The sequence below is a fragment of the Daldinia loculata genome (genome assembly GCF_022478755.1).
Source record: "Daldinia loculata strain CBS 113971 unplaced genomic scaffold F4817scaffold_117, whole genome shotgun sequence".
Lineage (NCBI taxonomy): Eukaryota > Fungi > Ascomycota > Sordariomycetes > Xylariales > Hypoxylaceae > Daldinia > Daldinia loculata.
In genome coordinates this window covers 24,385-46,666 of record NW_026054971.1, presented here as the reverse complement: position 1 = coordinate 46,666, position 22,282 = coordinate 24,385, and the positions used below count along the sequence as shown (strand labels likewise).

Genomic DNA, 22,282 nt, shown 5'->3' with positions numbered 1-22,282 from the left:
TATTTACCCCGAGATAATCCAATAGTTTCTTCGACACAGACTTTTATCTTGCCCCCCTAAACTCAACTATCACCCAGAATCATACTCAATAGTAACTAACACCAGCCCTCTCATCCTCTCCTCTCTATACTGGCCTCTTACCACTTACCCCTTACCCCTTAACCATCCTCCTCACCACCTCCTCCACCCCCTCCGGCTTCACCCCCACACGCCCCAACAGCTCCTCCAACATCCCATCATCAACCTCGCACTCCCCCTCCTCCAACGCCTCATACGTACCAGCCCACCACCTAACCGCCGCCGCATCCAACCCCCGCTCTTCCACATAATACCTCTCGTGCTCCCTCCTCCCCACAACCCTCACACCAACCTCCCGCCCCCGAGCCGCGCCCACCAGCCCCGCTATCTCAGCCAGATTCTTCGCCGTACGGGCTCTGGTCGACAGGTAAAACAAGCGGTTGCCAAACTCCCCGCTTGGCGCGGTGAGAACCACCGCGCTAGCAATACCCAGATCCCGAATCGCCGTCCAGCTCACCTTCCCGTCCCCCGCGAGTAGGACTTCGCGCCGGTCGTCGGCGCCGTCGGGCGCGAAGTACCCCAGGTACAAGGGCCAGGACTCGGCGTACAGCCCCTCTCTAATAACCGTCACATTTTCAAGTCTGCCCTCGTCGCGCAACCGCGCCAGATACGCCTCCGTGCGTAGATGCGCGCGCATAACGCCCGCTTTACTAGTGCTCTTCCCGGCTTTCCTCTGCGGGTCGTACGCGAACGCCAGACTCGAGTAGCATATACACCTCACCCCAGCCTTCACCGCAGCATCGACAGCAACGCGATGGTGGCGCTCGCGGCCCTCGCCATCCGGTACCTCGACCCATTTCTTCTTCCCGTCCCCGTCGCCCTCCTGAACAAGCCTATCGTAATCTAGTTGTACATGCGGCGTCGACACTAGGAAGAACCTGTCTACGCCGGCTAACGCCTGCTCGAACGACGCGGGGTCCTCGAAGCTGGCGTGGCGTACTTGGAGCCCGGGGGCGGTGGCGGCTAGGGTGGCGAATGTAGATGAGCCGGGGTGGGAGGAGGTTAATGCGATGATGGAGGATGCGGGGATGAGGTTGTGCGCGAGCAGCGCGGAGAGCGTTGCGCCGCCTAGTTTGCCTGAGGCGCCTGCTATTGCTATCGTGGACATGATGGTGTTGTTTTATTTTATTTTATTTTATTTTATAAGTCTGTAAAGGTACTGGTGAGTATATTTATATTCTATATTCGTTTATTAATCGGAGTTTATTCGTAGCATTTATAAGCTATAGTGGAGGCATATTTGACGGACTTAAACGATATCGAAACGTCATGGAAGCTAATCGAGATCGGTTTATATTTATAATCGGTAGTTTCATTTCGGCTTTAATTCCAAGGTGGGTCGTATACGACTAGGACTGTCTTGAGAATCCGAGCTATAGTAGTATTGCCTGAAGAAACATTTCTGCCGATTTTCAAGTTTTATTTATGATCACCAAGAAAAATGAGATAATATAGAAAAGGGGTAGTGAAGAATCGATAAATGACGTTCTAATTCATCGATTTATTGCCCGAGTCAACTATGCTAGAGCTCAATACTTGGCCCGCAGAATACAAACGCAAGCTAACAACGCTATGTACGTTCATTTTATCATGCTCGTCTAGAGACCTGCAATCTCGAATACCTTCACACGCCTAAATAGCAACGAAGAAGCTCTTCTCACCTTCCTTCGGTATCACTCTAGCCCGCTCCATTATAGGATCGACACACGAAAGCCTGATCCTCTCGGGAGTAGCTGGGCTCTCGAGCCTTAGCAATCCATCATCCTCGCCTCCTTGGGAAAACAGCTTAGCCTTCACCCCGTAGTCCGCACGCGCTGCCTTGAGTGCGTCACGGATCGCAAAGAATACCGCACTACCCATGAATAGGGGCGGCTCGCCAACACCTCTGCTACGCTGGATGGTGCGCAGGTTCTCCCATGTCACGCCCTTTAGCAAACTGACGTTGAAAACCTGGGGTATGTCGCGGAATCCTGGGATCTTATATGCACCCGGCCCCTTCGTAAATAAGTTACCAGCCATCGGACCATTGCGCAACCATAGACTCTCCTCCATGGTGAACAGGCCTAGGCCTTGGGTGAATGCGCCCTCGATTTGACCATAATCGATCGAGGGGTTGATCGACCGTCCTACATCCATCTTGATATCGGCGCGCAAGCACGTCCAAGTACCAGTTAGACAGTCAACCTCAACCTCGGCTGCCGTAACGCCTTGAGTAAAGTAGAAGAACATCTTTCCGGTATTCTCACCCCACGTATACCCAATTTCTGGTGTCTTATAATACCCATTAGCGCTTAGGTTCACACGGTCAAAATAGGCTGCGTGGGCAAGCTCCTTCATGGTAGCTTGAGGCCCTAACTTCTTCCTATACGGTGCAAGCCGTTCGTTGATCTGTTCGCAGGCATTCCAGACGGCATAACCATTTAGATCGGACGACGCCGAGGCGGCGGTAGGAGACGTATTTGCTACCGTCATAGTGGACGTCTCCGAAATATGTACGTCCTCTTTCGGTACCTGGAGCGCTTGCGCTGCAATTGTGATTATCTTAGTATGCAACCCCTGGCCCATCTCTGTACCGCCGTGCGCGACTAGAACCGATCCGTCGTGATAGATATGCACCAAGGCCCCGGCCTGGTTCAACCAAAGAGCGGTAAAGGAGATACCAAATTTCGTGGGAATTAGTGCTAGTCCCCGTTTACGCCATTTGTGTTCCGCGTTGAATGCCTCAACGGCTTTGCGGCGGGCGGCGTAGTCCGACTCCTCCTGAACCTGCTTATACATCAGAGGTACGTGCCAGTCTTGAAGGGGTTGGTTAAAGTGAGTCTCCTCGTTGGCTTTGTAGAAATTGATTTCCCGGAACCTCTCAACTGGTATACCGAGACGGTCAGCAACTTCAGACATGTAGCACTCGGCGAAGAATAAGCCTTGAGGCCCACCAAAGCCACGGAAGGCCGTGTTAGACATAGTGTTGGTTTTGCATAGCCGCCCGCGAACGTGAACGTTTGGGACCTTGTAGCAGCCATCGCTATGGCTTAGGGAGCGTTCGCACACGGCGGGACTCAAGTCGAACGACCAGCCAGCATTTGCGAAGACGTCCATGTCAAGAGCTTGGAGTTTGCCGTCTTTATTCACACCCACTTTCCACTTAGCGAGGAAAGGGTGCCGTTGACCAGATAATACCATATCTTCATCTCGGTTGAGCATACATCTGACAGGCCGCTTAGTCTTTTGCGCAGCCAATGCGCAAATAGTGCTGAGATGGACACATCTGGTTTCCTTCCCGCCGAAGCCGCCACCAAGACGCTTGACGCGAGCTACCACTTTATTTGACTGTACACCAAGAATCTTAGATGCGTACGCCTGGCTGGGAGGAAGTCAGCTTATCAAACCCCCAGTGTGGAATATCATAAAAAAACGTACCTTTCGGTGGGATTTTGACTGCTGGTCCAAATTTCCATCTCACCATCTTCGGGTTTGGGTATGGCCAGGCACGCATTTGTTTCCAGGTAGAAGTGTTCTTGGCCTCCCATTCGCGCGACACCTGTGAAGGTATAGTCGCAATGTTTGAAAGCCTCTTCCGCGTCTCCTTTCTTGATATATCGAAAGTATTTGTGGAAGCTCTCCTTTTCGATTGCCTCCTCAATAGTGAAAATGGCAGGGAGATCTTCATACTCGATCTTCACGGCCCTGACTCCCTGTGCTGCCCTTGCCTGCGAGGTAGCTAATACGATGGCGATTGGCTGACCGGCAGTGAAAACCTCATCTTCGACAAAGAACAGGTCGTCAAAATTAGGCGCACCCCATTTGTTGTGCTCAGGGTTGTGCAAGTCATTCTTATCAACGATATCTATTACACCTGGGATATCCAACGCCGCAGAATAATCAATTGATTTGATCTTTGCGTGCGCCCTCGTAGACAACACTAGACATGCGTATAGTTCGTTCTTGAGCGGCGGGATATCGTCTGTATACTGCGCTTCTCCTGTACTCTGCTTAAGAGCCGCCACGTGGTTATCGGCTTTTCCTAAGGGCCCCTTAATGTAACTAGAAGTTGCCTCATGGTCCTTCCAACCAGATGATAAAGCTCTTTCGAGCTCCTCGACGGCTTGACTATCACCGTGTTCACTTTCTATGTTAATACCCGACAACACGTCGTGATAGAATCGGTAAAAGAAACCAAGTGCCAGCGACTTTCGATACGAAGCCATGCCTCCGGGAACACTAAATACGAGATCAAAATCGGACTCGAGTGCATTCATAACACCTTCTAGCGTATCGGGATGAGCGAATAATTTGCCCCTGAGATACTCATTGGCTTTCTTTGCTGCGACAGTAGAGGGCGCCATGCCGCCATAAACCAGATTACAATGCTCAACGACACCTTTCTGGTCTAGTCTGACATGTAACGCTCCTGTAACAATAGCAATATCATCATCCTTGCGTTTTGCCTGCTTGTAGGCTCTGAAATATTCTCCCTTCTCGCGAGTTACGGGAATGCGGATAGATGCAAGAATTGCGTCTTGTTCTAGGGCTGTCCTGCGATAACCCCTGAAAAACGATGCCATGGGTAGTTCAATCTCTTTATTCAGAGATTTAGCGACCAGAACGCAGTCTGCTGCCATGAATACGGGATTTAAATCAGAGATGGGCGAAGCTGTAACTAAATTCCCAGCAGGGGTACCGACATTTCTGATTTGCCGTCCAGCGAAGTACTTGATTTGCTTGTACATAGCTTGGAACACTTGGCCCCTTACTTCTCCATAATGCTTAACGGCTTCCTGGCAGATATTCTCAAGGTCAGTGAGCACGACGTTCCCGCCGATCTCAAGGTGGTCTTCCTTGAAAGAATACTGCCGCAGCTCGGGGATGTCTCCGACGAATACCGAAACCGGATATTGCAGAGCCTTAAACTTGATCTCAATTTGCGTTTCCGTACTCCCGCCGATGATCTTCGCATTAGGATAGACGCTCTTTATCTCCAGTAACTGTTCCAGCGTAACAGGTCGATACCACCTCTTCCTTTTATTCCCGAAGGATAGGGGCTTAAATACATGTTTCTTCAGTGACGGCGGGAAGATGAGTTCGGTGTCTGGCTTGTATTCGATAAATCCTGGTGGTGTGAATTTTTTGATGGGCTGTCCATCGCTGAGATCCTTGCTCTTACAACACCCTCCGTTCGCACCTTTGGAACCGTCGCTATTTTCCATGCAGCAACCTGAGCCGCCATTCGCAGTGCTTTTACCACACGCATTTCCGGCGCTAAAGGTCTGAGCGGCGTCTAATATTGGGCGATAACCAGTACATCGGCAGAGGTTACCGTCGAAAGCTTCTTCGATGTCATGTTCTGTAGGGCTCTCGTTATTTCTCAACAGAGCGTACAAACTCATAACAATCCCCGGAGTGCAAAATCCGCATTGGCTTCCATTGCCCTTGGCAATACGTTCCTGTGCCGGATGGGGTTGCTTAACGTTTCCTATGCCTTCAATTGTGATAACATGCTTGCCGTCTACACTGGCAAGCGGTGCCAAACAGGCGTTAACACTAGCATGGTATATCTGCTTGGTCGTCGGGTTATATTGGCTCACTACGACTGTACAGGCGCCACACCCGCCTTCACCGCAACCCCTACGCTCCAGCTATCAGCATTGGTTAATCTGACAGAGTCGAACGCAGTCCGGACTTACAGTTTTGTTCCAGTTAAACCTATTCCTCTTAAGTATTCGAGCAGCGTAACTTCTGGGTCGATATCGTCGAGAACCACACGAGTACCATTAAGGAAGAAACGAATGGTATCATCGTACACCGCAGTTAGTCCGGATTCCCCACCTGGCAGTGCCGGATCTCTTTCGGGGGAGATGGCAATTGGAGCCATGATGTCAAAACTCCCCCCTTAATTGCGTAGCTTTAACAGATGATACCGTAAAGTTGATATTTCACATAGGTATCTAGGGCAATGCTGGATATTGCTACACATCGACTCAGCTATTAACAGTTGGATTGTCGAGGCCGGGAAAGAGAAATAATAAGTCTTGAAGCTTTTGGCCTGAATGATTTACTGAGACAATGGTGAGAAGAGAGTATGATGGCTTAAACTGTGTTGTAAACAAGTAGAACAAGTGCTGCACTTCTACACCTTAGTTGGGTGGCAATCTACGTTTATCGTGACTTAAAGTCTGACTGGTCTTTCATTCGCCGGTGCCCAATCTAGAGGTTCGGTGAACCAGTAATGACAAGCGGAAAGTTGATAACTGAGCCGCCATTTGATACATATGACATGGAGGGGCGAATTAGAGGAAAGTCATATCGAATCAGATATGAAGAAGAAGAAGTCACAACGGTTTGAGATATGCAACTTAGGAGTATAAACCCGCGACTTCCTAGGGGCTAACTAAAGCCGGTCAGCTGCGGGGTACTAGCTTATCGCTGTAGAGCTACATGTACGTATTACGTAGCGCCGTTAGCCTTATCTAAGGATCTAGCTGCGTATCCACAACCTCGGCTGACTCCGACTTCCGCGATCTTTTCTTTCTAGCTTCATTCTCGAAATACTCGGAGGGCAAGACTGGTTTAGTACGTCATTGTATATAGCTTGTTACCCAGCTTAGTCTAAAGGGGAACTATAAGACCCTTCGTTTCCTACATAGTTATACGACTTCAACTATAACTAGCCGCTTCCACCTCACAGGAGACATTCCTAGTCACCCCGCAAACTAAAGGGTCTGGATCTGACTAGGTTAGACAGAAGCCAAGAGCGCGCCAAACAGTTGCCGAACATCCAAGTGTTGATCACGTTTCATCTAATTTTCTCGGTCTTGACTGATTCTATAGTCAAGTTCAGCTGTTCTCGTCAACTAATACGGTATAAATCAACATGACAGACACCTCATAGCATATTCTCATAATCAATTAAATATAAAGATCGAATTTAAATCATTACCTCGGATCACTGTTATTATTTTCGTGCTGCTGTAACATTAGTATTACCGAGCATATCACAAGCCGTCGCTAACTCGAGCCCAGAAGAACCCCCAAGCAACGTCGAGATCATCCTACCCTAGAGAGCTTTTGGGGACTTTTCCCGGAGCCTTACCCTCATATGGAAGAGTGTACCAGCCCTAAAACACCGGCAATTCATTCAAACACTATTAACCCCTCATCCTACCTTACCGCATACCGGTAGTATATATGGCAAAAATAGCCATGCGGATAGATGGCAGTCTGTCTGCTTTGCCCACGTGGCTAAAGTAGAGATACTTTTATCCTTTCCTTACGACTTCTGTATTATTGTGCTCTCTGCTCGCTACATGTGGTGATCAGGTTATTTGTTCGACATACGAAACACGCGTCTTGTACAGCTACCGTTGCCGTTGTAAGCCAAGATGCCTTCTCTCGAGACAAACGGCTCGAATGGGCAATCCGCCTTCCAATTCTACAACATCATCGACGGAAAACCCCGCACCTCCAAGGATCATCACCAGGTCATCGATCCCCGCACGGAAGAGCCTCTCTGGGACGCCCCTATCGCATCGACGAAGGACCTAGACGATGCCGTCGAGGCGGCCAACCGGGCTTTCAAGACGTGGAAGAAGAGCACTGTGGCCGAGCGCCAGAAGGCCGTTCACGATGTAGCCAACATTATTCTCGAGAACCTAGATATCCTAACCGAGGTCCAGATGAAGGAAACTGGCAAGTCTAGGCTCATGTCGAAATTCGATGTTGAGAGGGCAGCATGGCATTTCGAGTATTACAGTATGCACCACCGACTCCCCCTTATCGTGCACTAACTTACACACCCATCAAGAAAGCGTAACCCTCGAAGACGAGCTCCAATACGAAGACGACACAATCCGTATCATAGCAACCCACGCGCCCATCGGCGTGCTCGGCGCCATCTCCCCCTGGAACTTCCCCCTAATCCTATCAACAGTCAAGATCGTCTCCGCGCTCGCCACGGGCAACTGCTGCATCATCAAGCCCTCCCCCTTCACGCCCTACTCGCTGCTCAAGTTCTGCGAGCTAGCGCAGTCGGTCCTACCCCCCGGCGTCTTCCAAGCCGTCAACGGCGGCGCCGACCTCGGCGAGCAGATGACGCTGCACCCGGGCATCCACCACATCAGCTTCACGGGCACCATCGCCGTCGGCCAGCGCATCCTGCGCAACTGCGCCGGCACCCTGAAGAAGCTGATCCTCGAGCTCGCGGGCAACAACGCCTGCATCGTGTGCGACGACGTCGACCTCGATAAGGTCGTGCCCCAGGTTGCTACCGGCGCTTTGTTCCACGCCGGCCAGGTGTGCGTCGCGTCGAAGCGCATCTACGTCCACGAGTCCCTGTACGACCGCTTCCTGGAAAAGCTCATCGAGGAGTCGAAGAAATTCGCTGTCGACGACGATGAGTCCGTTGCTTTTGGCCCGCTGTCGAACCGCGTTAATTACGAACGTGCGGTGGGAATTATTGAGGATTGCAAGAAGAACGGGTATAAGATTGTTACGGGCGGCGAGGTCCGGCCGACTGAGAAGGGGTTCTGGCTGCCCCCGACTATTGTCTCGAAGCCGCCTGAGGACTCCCTGATCGTTAGGGAAGAACAATTCGGTAAGCTACGAGAATTCACCCATGCATTCCCTTAGCCCCTTTTTTTCATTATCCTACACATCCAAGAAACCAAGCCTGATTAACCCTTCGCAGCCCCCATCGTCCCCGTAATGTCCTGGTCCTCAGAAGACGACGTGATCGCCCGCGCAAACCTAGACAACGCCGGACTCGGCGCCTCGGTATACACCCCTGACCTCGACCGCGCGCAGCGCATCGCGCGACAGCTCGAGTCGGGAACCGTGTGGATCAACCAGTTCGAGCGGCCACACCACGCCGGTTTCTTCGGCGGCTGGAAGCTTAGCGGTTTTGGCGGAGAGCTCGGAAAGCAGGGTCTGCTGCATTATTGCCATACGCAGAGTCTGCAGATCGCCAAGTAGGCGGTTGGTAGGGGAGTAAGTAGGTGATCTTTATTGGGGGGTGAAGAATGGGAGAGAAAGAAGAGGAGGATGGCGGAAGAAGGTTCCTTTATTGTGTATAGAGCGGGCTAGACTTTCTGTAAATATTTGTGGTATAGTATACTGTAGAGGGATATATATACACATATACTTACCTATATATAAATCATTCGCGATTACCATATATTAGTGCCATACTCCCGCAGTTGTTGCTGGCTAATGCGTACCAGGTAGATACGGGTGACCAACCAGTCGATCGAATATTCCGGACGCAGGGTTCACTCAGCACCTAAAACACTCATCGCCATACTTTAACTTTAACGTATCTTGATAAATCTATCGCCTTGCAAATCTATCGCATCTCCCAGCAGACTCCACCCTCTAACTCTCTATGTACTTCTTCAACCCCCTAAGCCGCTCCTTCGCCGTCTCTAAAATATGATCCTCCTTGCACACCGCAAACCGGATATAATCCTCCGCAATATGCGCATTAGAGTCGGTGTAAAACTCCGTAGGCGGAATGGCAGCAACACCAACCTCTTGGATCAGGAACCAGGAGAGCTTGAAGTCGCGCGGTCGGCTCGCCACGTGTGGCGGGAACGGGTAGTTCTCCGGCAGCTTGACCTTCTGCATGTTCACCATCACGAAGTACCCGCCCTCAGGGTCTGTGTATGGCAGGCCTAGCTCGTCCCATACTTCGTTGAATAGCTTCATCTTGCTTTTCATGTCCCGGACCGTCTCTTCCCAGAATCCTTCGGCTTCGGCTTGCTCGAAGCCTAGGTGGGTTAGTATATATGTCTGTCACGTGTTAAAATCAGGGGGAGTAGTTTGGACGTACCGACTGCGCAAGCTTCTTGCAATGGCGAAACGGACGAGTAGCAGATGCGCGTGTGGGCTGCGGAGACGTAGCGGATCAGATGTTCGGGACCCATAAGCCAACCTGTGTCTTGTCAGTGATAGATCACGAGCAGAAGTTTTACATATAACATACCGACTCGCCATCCAGTGGCATAGAAGTTTTTACCAGCCGAGCCGACGGTCAGTGTTAACTTCTCGATCTCAGGCGAGAGTGTTGCGATCCTCGTAAAGGGTGTGTAGTAAAGGCGGTCGTACACCTCGTCGGAAAGGATGATAATCTCATTCTTGACACAAATATCTCCTATTCTCTGAAGTTCTGCTTTCGAGAAGACCTTGCCAACGGGGTTATCTGGGAGAGTTATTAGTTAACTATTTTATGTTACTAGACTTAAAGAGTGGAATACTGACGAGGCGTATTAATGACAATCATTTTCGTCTTGGGCGTAATAGCCTTCTCAAGCTCGTCAAAGTCGACGGTCCACTCAGCAGACGACGACGTGCGCGTAGCTCCATCTTTCGGCGGGTGTAGGGGGACATATACAATCTTCCCACCAGGCATCTCAATGTTGCTGATGTATCTAGACCATAGTTGGCAAACGGATTGTCTTGATATAGGGGAAATGACTCACTGGTCAAAGAACGGCTCAAAAATAATGACCTCATCGCCAGGTTCAATGAATGCCATGAATGCACTCAGCATGCCTTCATTCGCTCCGGTGGTGATAGTAACCTCAGTCTCCGGGTTGAGCTTCCGTCCCCAGAAGGGTTCGTAGGCATCTGCGATAGCCTTCTTTAGTCGCGGTCTACCCTTCGTAGGACTGTACTGGTTGCAGTCCACTCGGTCCAAAGCCGACTTGGCGGCATTGATAATGAAGGGCGGCGGGTTATAGCCGAAGAAGCCCTGTCCCATATTCACGATGGGCTGCTTTGGAGAGGCCGCAGCCGCCTCGTTGACGATAGACCAGACATCCTGTCTTTGGCCTGCAACGCGAGCGGCAGGCTTGAGCTTAGGTGGAAGTTGTGCTGACATAGTTGTTGAATGGAAACCCCGGTTTCTGGTAGCGAATCCCCGATGCGCGCTGCTGATGTAGGGTGTCTTTGTGTAGAATAGTCTGGGATAAGACCTCAGGCGAGAGAAGCAATGCATGTATGCAAACGTGCGCCGTATATCAAATATCTCACGTGCACATTAAAGTCCCCAATCCCCTACTTCTCTGTTCTGTTCTGATTTGCCAACTAGTATTAAAAGTAAAAGGGGTTTCTCTAGTGTATTTTTATTTTATTTTATTTTATTATATGATATCTCTTTCCTTACAGAGAGTTCATAATGGACTGTTCCGTAATCGGCGCCCTGTAATTGGAACTGCGATAGGTACTCCAAATTCGCTTGAGCAGCTGCAGCTACTAAAACGTCACGTCATTTCTGCGCCGAGCACTCAAAACATTAGCGCCCTTGTGGTAACACAATACCCCGAGTTTTACCCACGTTCTAATAAACCGTACGTTCAACTCCCACACCTCGCACCTCATCATTTTTTTTTTTACAAGCTAAAGCCTCTCACAAATAGCTACACGGGTTCAACGCCCTGATATTTAACTTTCTTATCACGGTTGAGAACAATATCCTTCAAGGGAAATTTTTTTTATACAATTAGCCTCGTAAAACTCGGGCATAGAACTACTTAGCTTTCCATCTTTCCTTCGCTTCGTTCAATAGCCTCAATAGCTCGCCCTTCTCTTCTGCTAAATAAAGATATTCAGAGCAAACATATTTGATGCTATCCTCAACTGTATGATGCTCCAATTCTGCCCTATTTATCGTTGGATCGGCCCCGTACTTGAGGAAAATCTTCGTTGAAGCGATCCACTCCTCATAATCCGACCGTACAGGACGTTTCTCAGAGCGTTGGAGATGCATCTCCCAAACAGTGTAGCGATTTGATGAGGCTGTGGGAGGAGTCTCAGTATCCAAGCAATTTGGGTCAACACCTTTTTCGAATATCATCTCAAAAATAGCTGGTAGGGCTCTAAAATCATTCGGAACTATTATTTCCCAGTCGTGCCTCATTCTAAGTCTGCTATACCGGGATAGCTGTGGTAGGAGAGATTCCAGTTGGCCTCTAGAAGTTTCCTCTTTTATTTTGGCTGCCACGTATGGAAGTAGTCTAAGCAAGGATGTAAGTTGCAAAAAGCTTTTTATCCTCACTATTCCATACCGACTCGATCCCATATATAAAACATCGGTCCAGCATAATTCTAAACTACTCATATCGCTCCTTATGAGTTTACTCCCGACGTCGTCTAGTTCGTCAAGAAGCTTTATATAAGAGTAGCGGATATCACCCATGAGATCATTTGCTTTGAAGGATTCCATTCTAGCGCATATGAATATAGAGGTGAGTAGGTTTACAGTAATCTGAGGAATATAGGCGCCGTCGACACGAAGGTTGGAGAGATCGATAGAACTGTCGAAGTTGATTACAGCTTCGGAACAATATTTCAGACGTCGGATAAGCCCACTCATCAGAGCCAAGTCAACGTTAGGTATAGCATACCCAGCGGCGTTCGGGAAGATTTTATTCTGCACATACTTTCGGGATAAGAATTGCTTTGCCGTCTGGTGCATGAATTGCACCTTCATTGTCCCTTCCAATAGACCAGCGCATCGTGCCCTCAGGCGTTTCTGCAACCTGTCACAGTCTGGCTGTAATTCTTCCCAAGTTTTCCTTGGATATTCGTTACTCTTGGCTTTCAGCGCTTCTTGGCTATCGCCTTTGGAATGCCAACGTTCTGCTGAGAATAGAGTTATGATGTCGAGACTGAGTTCCCTATAAGATATTTTAGGCCACCTTGCAACCAAATCGAATAGTCTTTTCGATTCTGGTAGATATTCTCGCTCAATGTTCTCCATCATGCGCATATAAAGACCAGTTTTCCCACCAAGTCTCTCAGGAAGACCATTTATGGCCTTATGGAGCTCATGCTCGTAGCCACCGTCGCGAAATTTGTCAATTATAATTTCAATAACCAGGCGAACCCAAATAAATATTCCACGTGCCTTTCTTGTGATCTCGGACGCGAATTTCGGTATGTCTGAAAGCTGTGGTATCTTATCGGTCAAAAAGCCCTCGCAATACTGAGCAATGGAGTCGGCTGTGTGTTCATGAACCTTTATTCTGGGGAAGCCTCTGAACTCTTGTTCGAACACGTTCAACTCCCTGCTGGAAAAGCACACCTTCACGTTCTTGATAGTCCGGAGACTATGAATAAACTCGGCGATCTCCTTATGACCATCGGTTATCCACTTGCTCCGGCCCCACGATTCGTCCTGATCATTGTCTTCGTAAACTAGATCAAGTTCTTCTTCGGTGTAATCGTTTTTTCTGTCTGCCATACGGTACTCGTCTAGACCGTCTAGAAAAACGCAAATCCTGGAGTCTTGAAGATGGTTTAACATGGACATGAACGCTTTTTTAAGATCGTTCCAACTGAGAAAGTCCTTTGGCAATGGGCGTTTTTTGGGTCCAAATAGATTCAGCCCGGAGAAAACTTTTGGAATAAGTTCACGTCGGCTTTCCAGCACTTGATACAGGAAAGTTTGAAGCATCCCTTCCCTAGAGCTTTGGTCCGCGTCGCCGAGCTCAAAAAAGAAATGTCCCATTAAGATTAATTCTTTGTCTTTGGCCCATTGGGAGTTTCGGAGTGTCGCTTCGGTCCTTTCGTCACGATATGCGTACTTCATCAAAGTAGATTTCCCGCACCCAGCTTTGCCACTAATCCAATGGAAAGTCTCGTCGCTTTGAAGCCAAGACATAAATTTGCATGGGTTGGCGGATGCTTTGTTTTCTTCCGGTTCGCCATCTAGAATCCAGGAACAAGTATTTGTATAGGCATCCTCTATACTATATTCTCGAGTATTGATCGTAGTGAATCGCAATTCTTCCAGTATATCTACCACATATTAGAAAAGATCGAAATTATATAAGGGGTATGAATAGACATACCATCTTTCTGAGATTCAAGCGTTTCATTGTCTTGTGAATGTCAGCTTTCGTATTATCATATACATATAAATAAAGAGAAAACTACTGTAATTCCACATCACAGTCACATTTATATAAACCCTTCCGCGTAAAAAACGCCAATTAAAGTTATACCACATATGGATTCTGCGGATATATGCCAAACTACAAATATCCTCCGAAGAACTAAGCAGTTCCAACTGAAGAGGTAGCAGACATGGTAGTTGGAACTTGAAATTGTTATTCGCTAAGATTAAGGAAAGCTGTCGCGTGACATACCTTGGTCGGACTCGGGTTTCTTAAAGTCACGGACATTCTTAATATGACCAAGCACTCTCTTATAGCCGGCGTCTTTCGATGAGAACTTGACCATATCCATATGATTTGCATGAATTGAATTGCTGATTACGTTATGCCCTTGATAAGAGGCAGAGTCTTTTGGGACGATCTAATCCATTAGATGTTAATAAATGAAGCGGAGGTACTTGTGCGGGTAGATAATACCATGCCTACTGCGGTTGGGAGTTCCTCCCTAAGGCAAACAATATACATATCCTTTGAAACTGACATGAAAAGATCCTGTTGCTTCTCAAGGGCATCCTGGTTGGGCTTCAGAACCCCGAGAAGCTCCTTATTCGGTTGTCGAAACGACAAGCTCGCAGCGCTCGCCGCAATTTCGGCATATGGCGCCTTATCGCTACCTCGATGCGGTGTTCCCATGAAAACCACACCTGCGGTTTTGGCGGAAATTTCGCCAAGGGCAGGGTGTCTCCCGTGGCTTCGGTAGATATTGGAGGAATTTAGAGCTTCTTTAACAACGACACCCCCAAGGCTATGGCAGATAAATACGATGGGCCTGGTCTGATCGTCCGCGGTTAGTCTCATGTAATAATGTTCTAGCAGTCACAAGGAAGGACATACAACGTCTCGCCTTAGGTCGGCCAAGTCACTTAATAATGTATTAGAATGGCCAAAGAGACTCTCCTTACTTGCATAGGAGAAGGCATTGGCAATATTCGCATCATAGCCCCATGTGATCACACGAGCATTCTTTAGATCATCCTTGAGCAGATCTCGGGGCCAGAAGACACCATCTTTAGACCAGGTCTTCATTCGGGATCCATGCAGTCCATGGACGAAGACGAGATCAATTCCGCTGTCAGGCGCTTCACAATCGTCAAAGGATTCCAGCGCCCCAGTGCCACCGCCAGGTGACATATCCAACTGTTCTTCAGCGTTCGAAAGCTCATTAACGTTGCCTCCATCTGCAGCCCGAGCTTCCTTTTTCTTTCCTTTCCAATTATGCCTGCGGAAGGAGAGGGAGAAGCGGGAGAAAAACTTAGGCATAATAACACAAATATTAGGAAATGATCGGTGATCATATGGCTCTAGATACTAATTGGTACTACAAGGACCAATTTTATATATACCTAATCATAAAGGTTCTTGTTGGGTCGAAAGGACAATGTATTTACGGTGCTCTGCAAAGGTACAAATAGAAGGATAGAGGAATGTATTAATTGCCTACCTAGGTACCTAGGTAGGGTGGTATATATATATATATATATGCATACTCCAATCACAAAAACCTCATGTCAGGTAGGTAATCTAGTGGTCAAGAATTATATCTACAGGATTTTATGCCTTAATATTACTGTTCCAGTTTCCCCGTAGTGCCCAATTAGAATATCCGTAATACGGAGTCTCAGTTGTCACCTGCATCTATTGGACCGACTGCATATGGCTGAGATTAACTCCATATGCCCCTTGTAGCCTATCACTATGAGACACGGTAAACTGGCGCTTATCGCGTTATGGAACCCATTGCTGTAAGTATAGGTAGGTAATCACGATTCCTAATGCACCGTTAACTGTCTGTTGTTAATGTTATGGCAGTTATACTAGCCACGACTGTGAGACTTAACCAATCCAAGCTCAGTTAAGGAGGAAAGCCCCTCATAGACTCCGAATTTATTTCCTAGAAAAAAAAGATCAACGGGATGACTTACGTAGCTAACTTGTATTTGAGGATATAAGTATTTTTCTATTGAGGCTCCGAAGTGTCTTACTTTATAGAACCCCACTAAACAAGCTTGGTACGCTAGTACCACCCTAGCGCCTAAATAAAGCTCAATTAGCAGGGATGCCCATCCAACCTAACCCGACCCAACCCGTCGGATATCCTCGCATCACATCACAACCATCACAACGACTTCCTACCTTACCTCTCTACAACCACATACTCAATTAACCTAACATAAAAAAAAATAATGCCATCCCACCTCCACCAACCCTCAAAATGACAACCTCACCACAACCACAACCGCACCTCAAACCCCCCTCCTCGCCTCTCTTCCCACCAAACCCACCAAACCCGCCAAACCCACCCCTCCTCCTAACAATCCGCTTCAGCGCCTCCATCCCCGACCTCGACCTCGACATCCCCCACCCCTCCCTCACAACCGTAATATCCCTCAAACACCTAATCCGCCAACGCCTGCAAGAGCCCAACTCCCAGCGCCGCCTGCGCTTCATCCACGGCGGCAAGATCCTCCCCGACAACGCCGCGCTAAGCTCCGTCCTGCGCGCCCCCCTGCTACCACCACCACCACCACCACCACCACCGTCTCGACCCGATTACGATAGCAAAGGCAAAGGCAAATCCGTCCCCGGCCGCCCCGAGCCCCCGCAGCGCATCTACGTAAACTGCTCTATCGGCGATAGTCTCACAACCGCCGAGCTCGAATCCGAAGCTACCGCCGCAGCAGCCCCTGCGCCCGCTCCATCCGGCACCTCGTCGCCGCTATCACGCGCTCCGACTCCTCTCCCCAGCACATCCGCCGCGCCGCGCGGTTTCGACCGGTTGCTGTCGGCGGGGTTTACCACCGCCGAAGTAAACCAGCTGCGCCTGCAGTTCCGCAGCATCCACGCGTCGCGATTTACGCCGGATACGCTGCCGTCGCCGGATTCGTTCCGCCGGATGGAGGATGCGTGGATCGATGATAATGGGGCTTCGATGCCGGCTACGGGTGCGCTTGGTGGTAGTGGGGGAGTGGGAGGCCTGAGTAATGGTACGGATAGCGATGAGGTCGGACTTGTGGCTCTTGTCGATGTGATGATTCGCGGTGTGGTGACGGGGTTCATGTGGCCGCTAGGAAGCGCAGGGTGGCTTGTACGAGAGGAAGGTATGGCGAGTGGACGGTGGAGGTTTATGGTTGGCGTGGGTGTTATGTTTAGTGTTTTGATTGGGATTATAAGGAGTATTTCTGGCGAGAAATGATTGCTCAAAAAACTGGCATTGAAACTCTTGCGCTGGATTGGGATGGATATATCTACGAATACGCATGGGAACGGCGTTGCATTTGCAATTATATCATGGCAGGGCGTTTTAGAGCAATTACAGTATGAACATAGATGGACAAATTGTATCACGTTGGCAAAAGATAAGAAGACAAGCAAGCGGGTTGGGCATCGCCAACAATGGCGATACCCCCATTCACTATCTAAGCACACACTAGAGAATCTAAGATCTCAGGAGATGGTTACGTCTCGAAAGAGACGCAATGGAACCCTATTAGGGTCGGTCTCTGTCATTGATCTCGAAACAAGTGGTATCCCTCCCCTAAACTCCATAAATCATAATCATAGGTTCCAAGTAGCTGAGTATTGAATCCTCGTCCATCCACTTACCTTTACATGATTATGCGTCGAAGAAAATCATCGAAGAAAGCCTGTTGGTAGAACAATATTACAAGTAGAGGGATTGGGCGGCCACGATATCGCGACGGATCTTCGCTAAACTCTCCTCAAACTTGGTTGTTAGGTCTTCGCTACCCATAACCTTTCCTGCTTGTGCCATCTGGCGAAGGAGCTCCTCGAGTCGGCGGAATAGACGGATTAGGGAACCCTCGTAGGCATTGGTCATTTTGCTAGAATATTCGTCAGCTTATAAAACAGATCACATCATCAGGTCTACTTACCAGACTTCGGCAAATGATTTTCCGTTCGCCCAAGCATAGACAGTCTCCATAAGTTGCCATTTTAAGCTTTGGGCGTACTCCTCCTCATTTACTTCCAGTTTGCTCTCTTGACTGACTTTGGCGATGATACGGGCCTGGGCCTGCACTTGTGAGTATGGCTTCATTAGCTCGTCGGGCAGAGCCTGTGCTTCGACCTTCTCCTCGAAAATGAATACACTAAGAATAGCGGCGCATAGCTCTGGGGAGAGCTCGTTGAAGAATCGATTGAAGAGTAGTTCAGACAATAGTAGCTCGTGACCATCTGTCGAGGAAATCTCACAAGCTACACGAGCCTTCATCTGAACAATTTCGGATTCATTAATAAAGCCAAGACGACGGAGGACTCGCTTCCTCGACTTAAGTTCGTCTAGCTGCGCAATGGAATGCGCCTTGGCGATCTTCTTCTTGAGAGCCTTGATCTCCTCGTTGCGGGCAATCTTTGCCGAATACTGTTCCCAAAGACTAGGCAACATAGGTGAACCGTGAAGTGGGTTAGCTAGTAATCGCGACTCTAAAACTTCGATCTTGCGAAGAAGCTTCTTAAACGAGTCGTCTGTAATGTTCATGTTCTCAATAGGGTCCAAAATAGGCAATCCATCAGGGAACCGTCGCTCGACTTCCTTAAGCGCCTTGAGCGTCTGCTTACGAACCGCTTCAATATCCTCCCGGCTGGTCACATCCTTAGGCATGAACACTCGGATCTGGCTTAGAGCTTTGATACACGTGAGCATGCAGGGTACGACTTCAAAGATGCTGTCTTGGTTGGGATCACTAGCTCGAGCACCTTCTGGCATCTCAGTCGAGGGGTTAGCAGGTCCAAAAGGATCGCAAGTCGGGTCGAGGCGAAGGAAGACATCTATAAAATAAGACTCTTGGGGAGGATATTCCTTCTCGCCAAATTTAGGGTCCTTGCGCTTTGTGACGTTAACAACGACACCCCAGCCAAAATCCTTGCCCGTCTTCGGGTTAGCGATTTGCACAAGTCTTCCTGGTTGAAGATACTCGATACAATAATTGGGATGCTGGATGACGGCTAGCATGTCCTTGGTGTACTGCGTAATTTGCTGACGTAAACCGTAATAGTCCTTGACGGTGGCCTCGTCCGGAATTACCATCTCGTCTCGCGTTTTCTGTAGCTTCATCAACTCATTTTCTAGGCCAGCGACACTAGCGGTGTTCTGGAACTGGAAGAAGCAATTCTCCAACATGAACTCGGGGTTGATGGCATCGATTCTGAGTAAGTTCAAAACCATGTTGTAACCTAGGTAAAAGGCGGAATTGAGTCTGTCCTGTTGACCAACAACGATGTTCTTGGCCGTTTCCGGTTCCATCTTGTCATCAATCATCATGATGACGATACCACGCTCGTCGAGACCTCTACGACCCGCACGTCCAGACATTTGAATATACTCGGACGGAGTCAGGGGTCGTGTAGAAGTGCCATCCCATTTCGAGACTTTTGTGAAGACGACCGTCTTCGCCGGCATATTCAAGCCGATAGAGAAAGTCTCCGTTGCGAAGAGAACTTTGATCAAACCCTCCTGGAACAGGATTTCGATGGTTTCCTTAAGGATGGGCAGAAGGCCGGAATGATGGACGCCGATTCCCTTCTCTAAGAGAGGAAGAATGTTTTGGATTTGAGGAAGCTCGCGATCTTCCTCTGATAGGGATTCGATAGCGCTTATAAATACTTTTCGCACCATAGCCTTCTCGCTATCGTCGTTGAATGCGAATTTCGAAGTTGTCAAGGCCATCATTTCACACTCCCTCTTGCTGAAATTAAAAACAATCACGGGGTTGAAATTCTTGTTCATGATCATTTTCACAATCTTCTGAATGTCGGCTTGACTGTCAGAGTTGTTGCCCTTAAAGTTCTTCTTGTGCCTTCCCTTGCCCTTCTGCTTAGCATCGGGATCATTAGCATCAGCGGCCTTGCGCTCTTCTATTAGCTGCATGGTCTTGTTGAAGTTATGCTCCCGGAATACGCCCTTCTCATCCACAACTAGGAATATGCCTGATCCGCCAGCCGGGAAGAAGTAGTTTTGCAGAGGTGTCGGTCTGAAATCGGTGTAGACGACATGACAGGCTTGTCGATGGATCTTTGCAATCCATTCGGCGAATTGAAAGGCGTTAGGAATGGTGGCAGACAGGAACACGTATCGGACCTTATCGGGAAGGAGAATAATTGTCTCTTCCCATACTACACCACGCGATTTATCTCGCATGTAGTGGATCTCATCGAAAACGACCCAAGCAACCTCTCGCATTATTTCGGATCCTCGATACAACATCGACCGTAAAATTTCAGTTGTCATGACAAGACAACTGGCAGTAGGATTGATGGTAACATCACCAGTCATGAGACCAACATCGCCGAAAGCCTCGTTGAATTCTCGGTATTTTTGGTTACTCAATGCCTTAATCGGACTAGTATAGATGACACGCTGGTTCTGCTTGAGACAATGTGCAATGGCATACTCGGCTACGACAGTCTTTCCAGCACTCGTATGCGCCGACACTAGGACGCTCTCATCTCGTTCAATAGAGGAGATCGAAAGGCGCTGGAAGGGATCGAGTGTGAATGGCCAGGTCCGTGCAGGGTTCTCAGGTGGTTTGTGTTCAGATAGTGGGACATATTCGTAATCGAGATCTGGGGGAAGTGCGACTTGATGTTGAATATTGTGGGATAGAACTAGCGACGCCTCGTCTTTAGTCGGGGCAAATCCAGCTGCTGCTGCGACTTCTCTTGATTCTGCCGTCTCGAATGTATCTGTTAGTACGGGTTCGGCGACGTCGTTCTTGCGTCTTCGCTTGCTATCTCCTTGGTTATCGGACGCGGCATCTTCAGCATCGTCTTCCTCTGGCGATGTAGGCGCAATGTCCGTCATGTCGACTTCTGGCACGGAAGGAGCAGATACAGCAGTGGTAGATCCATTTTTCATGCCACCGTCGGCCTTCCGCTTCTTGCTCTTCTTCTTGGATTTATGTGATTTCGCGACCGAAGAAGGTTGAGGTTCCGACCTAACCTTGCTAGCGGGCTGGTCCTCGAAAACGTCGAAGAGGTCGTCCATTGTGAACGGGTACTGGATCGTCACTCAATGATGGTGCAATCAATCGCGAGAATTGAGAGAAGCGCTCGTTAAGTTTTATAGTGCCAAGTTTCCCGACAAATTCAAAGGAAGCCTTGTGCTTCCAACCAGTATTAGGATTAAATAATGTCCCAAACTGTGAAGAGTTGATGGGTGCTTTTGCAAAAGAGAACGTGAACTTTTCTGGAGATGGCAGCAGCAGAAAAAAATTGGGTCGTGGCAGAAAAATCAAGCAAGGAGTGGGACAGCAGAAATGATCGAAGAGAAAGGCAGGCGGTCAAGTGGGGGACCTGCCTTCAGTGCAGTTGTGTACCTAAGGTACCTATGTGGTACCTAACGGCAGCTGCAGCTAGGTTACACGATTGTTGCACGGTCCGAAGATTAACCGTGCTTCGGGTCAGGGCCGCAGCTATCATCGTTCGATGATTCCAAGTTTTAATCAAATGCTCGAAGCTTTGTAGTACATAAAAGAAACCTTCTCCCCACTCCTCAAAACCGACGCAATCTCTATAGTCAAGGTAAATTATAAACTACCAACCACACGGACGAATCTCTAGAAAGCTAATTGATACGCCCAGATGGTCGCCCAACCCGCCGTCCGCGCCGCCCCGCGCATCACCTCAATGATCACCCGCCGGGCCTTCCACGCAACCCGCGCCCGTCTCTCCTCTCCGTACCACTACCCCGAGGGCCCCTACTCGAACTTGCCCTTCAACCCCAAGACCCGATTCTTCGCTCTGCGATACTGGGGCTACATGTTCACCGGCTTCTTCGCGCCCGTCGGCATTGCCGGTGCGTTATTTCCTTTCGCCCGCCTGCTTAGACGGTCATGATATCATATACTGACGTGTGCAATATAGTCTGGCAAACCAAGAAGCCCAAGGCTTAAGTTATGGCGATTGGTTGAGAATAAAGTTACGGGGGGCAGGTCGAGATGGAGTATCGCTTAGGCGGGGACGGCAAGGAGCACGATGCAAGTTGTACATATACTTGACAATAGACATTGAGGCCATCGCCGAGTACAATCTCATATGTTTCAGTCAACTTGACGTTGTTAAGCCATGCTGTTCAGTGTGTTTGAAACTCAGTATCAACAGGTTAACTTAACTTAAATTTATCATCTGATCCCAGAACTACATGAACCATCGTTAAGGAAGTTGTCAAAATTTATAGACTATACATGAGTGGCTAAGCTAAGTGCGATCCCTTGCTCGTTTTCTCATTAGATTTCGGC

The 22,282-nt window shown here is 48.8% G+C and overlaps 8 protein-coding genes across 8 annotated transcripts; 3 read left to right on the top strand and 5 right to left on the bottom strand.

Moving 5' to 3' along the window:
• Positions 1 to 105: 105 nt before the first annotated feature.
• Positions 106 to 1,474, bottom strand: F4817DRAFT_30731 (NAD(P)-binding protein). The gene has a single exon (XM_049299867.1). The coding sequence runs from the start codon at positions 1,184 to 1,186 to the stop codon at positions 152 to 154; it is 1,035 nt and encodes a 344-aa protein (XP_049153531.1). The 5' UTR covers positions 1,187 to 1,474; the 3' UTR covers positions 106 to 151.
• A 1-nt stretch (position 1,475) lies between these two features.
• Positions 1,476 to 6,113, bottom strand: F4817DRAFT_30780 (xanthine dehydrogenase). Its single transcript, XM_049299875.1, has 3 exons — positions 5,760 to 6,113; positions 3,496 to 5,700; positions 1,476 to 3,439 (listed from the first exon to the last, which is right to left on the bottom strand). Exons 1-3 carry the CDS (start codon positions 5,945 to 5,947, stop codon positions 1,711 to 1,713), a joined length of 4,122 nt encoding a protein of 1,373 aa, XP_049153530.1. The 5' UTR covers positions 5,948 to 6,113; the 3' UTR covers positions 1,476 to 1,710.
• Positions 6,114 to 7,454: 1,341 nt separating this feature from the next.
• Positions 7,455 to 9,042, top strand: F4817DRAFT_321468 (aldehyde dehydrogenase; the record flags this gene model as incomplete). Its single annotated transcript, XM_049301291.1, has 3 exons — positions 7,455 to 7,824; positions 7,877 to 8,665; positions 8,759 to 9,042. The coding sequence occupies 3 exons, from the start codon at positions 7,455 to 7,457 to the stop codon at positions 9,040 to 9,042; spliced, it is 1,443 nt and encodes a 480-aa protein (XP_049153529.1).
• Positions 9,043 to 9,244: 202 nt separating this feature from the next.
• On the bottom strand, positions 9,245 to 11,292 carry F4817DRAFT_354761 (aminotransferase class I and II). The gene is made up of 5 exons (XM_049305570.1): positions 10,548 to 11,292; positions 10,327 to 10,496; positions 10,052 to 10,267; positions 9,899 to 10,000; positions 9,245 to 9,836 (listed from the first exon to the last, which is right to left on the bottom strand). Exons 1-5 carry the CDS (start codon positions 11,063 to 11,065, stop codon positions 9,442 to 9,444), a joined length of 1,401 nt encoding a protein of 466 aa, XP_049153528.1. The 5' UTR covers positions 11,066 to 11,292; the 3' UTR covers positions 9,245 to 9,441.
• On the bottom strand, positions 11,293 to 15,454 carry F4817DRAFT_354758 (uncharacterized protein). Its single transcript, XM_049305569.1, has 5 exons — positions 14,862 to 15,454; positions 14,445 to 14,801; positions 14,220 to 14,388; positions 13,923 to 13,952; positions 11,293 to 13,869 (listed from the first exon to the last, which is right to left on the bottom strand). Exons 1-5 carry the CDS (start codon positions 15,285 to 15,287, stop codon positions 11,597 to 11,599), a joined length of 3,255 nt encoding a protein of 1,084 aa, XP_049153527.1. The 5' UTR covers positions 15,288 to 15,454; the 3' UTR covers positions 11,293 to 11,596.
• An 84-nt stretch (positions 15,455 to 15,538) lies between these two features.
• Positions 15,539 to 17,568, top strand: F4817DRAFT_30616 (DUF2407 C-terminal domain-containing protein). Its single transcript, XM_049299853.1, has one exon. It carries the CDS (start codon positions 16,240 to 16,242, stop codon positions 17,218 to 17,220), a length of 981 nt encoding a protein of 326 aa, XP_049153526.1. The 5' UTR covers positions 15,539 to 16,239; the 3' UTR covers positions 17,221 to 17,568.
• On the bottom strand, positions 17,455 to 21,260 carry F4817DRAFT_30613 (antiviral helicase). The gene is made up of 2 exons (XM_049299851.1): positions 17,921 to 21,260; positions 17,455 to 17,869 (listed from the first exon to the last, which is right to left on the bottom strand). The coding sequence occupies exons 1-2, from the start codon at positions 21,028 to 21,030 to the stop codon at positions 17,689 to 17,691; spliced, it is 3,291 nt and encodes a 1,096-aa protein (XP_049153525.1). The 5' UTR covers positions 21,031 to 21,260; the 3' UTR covers positions 17,455 to 17,688.
• A 234-nt stretch (positions 21,261 to 21,494) lies between these two features.
• Positions 21,495 to 22,255, top strand: F4817DRAFT_354749 (uncharacterized protein). Its single transcript, XM_049305568.1, has 3 exons — positions 21,495 to 21,566; positions 21,627 to 21,840; positions 21,909 to 22,255. Exons 2-3 carry the CDS (start codon positions 21,627 to 21,629, stop codon positions 21,935 to 21,937), a joined length of 243 nt encoding a protein of 80 aa, XP_049153524.1. The 5' UTR covers positions 21,495 to 21,566; the 3' UTR covers positions 21,938 to 22,255.
• The last annotated feature ends 27 nt before the right edge of the window (positions 22,256 to 22,282 follow it).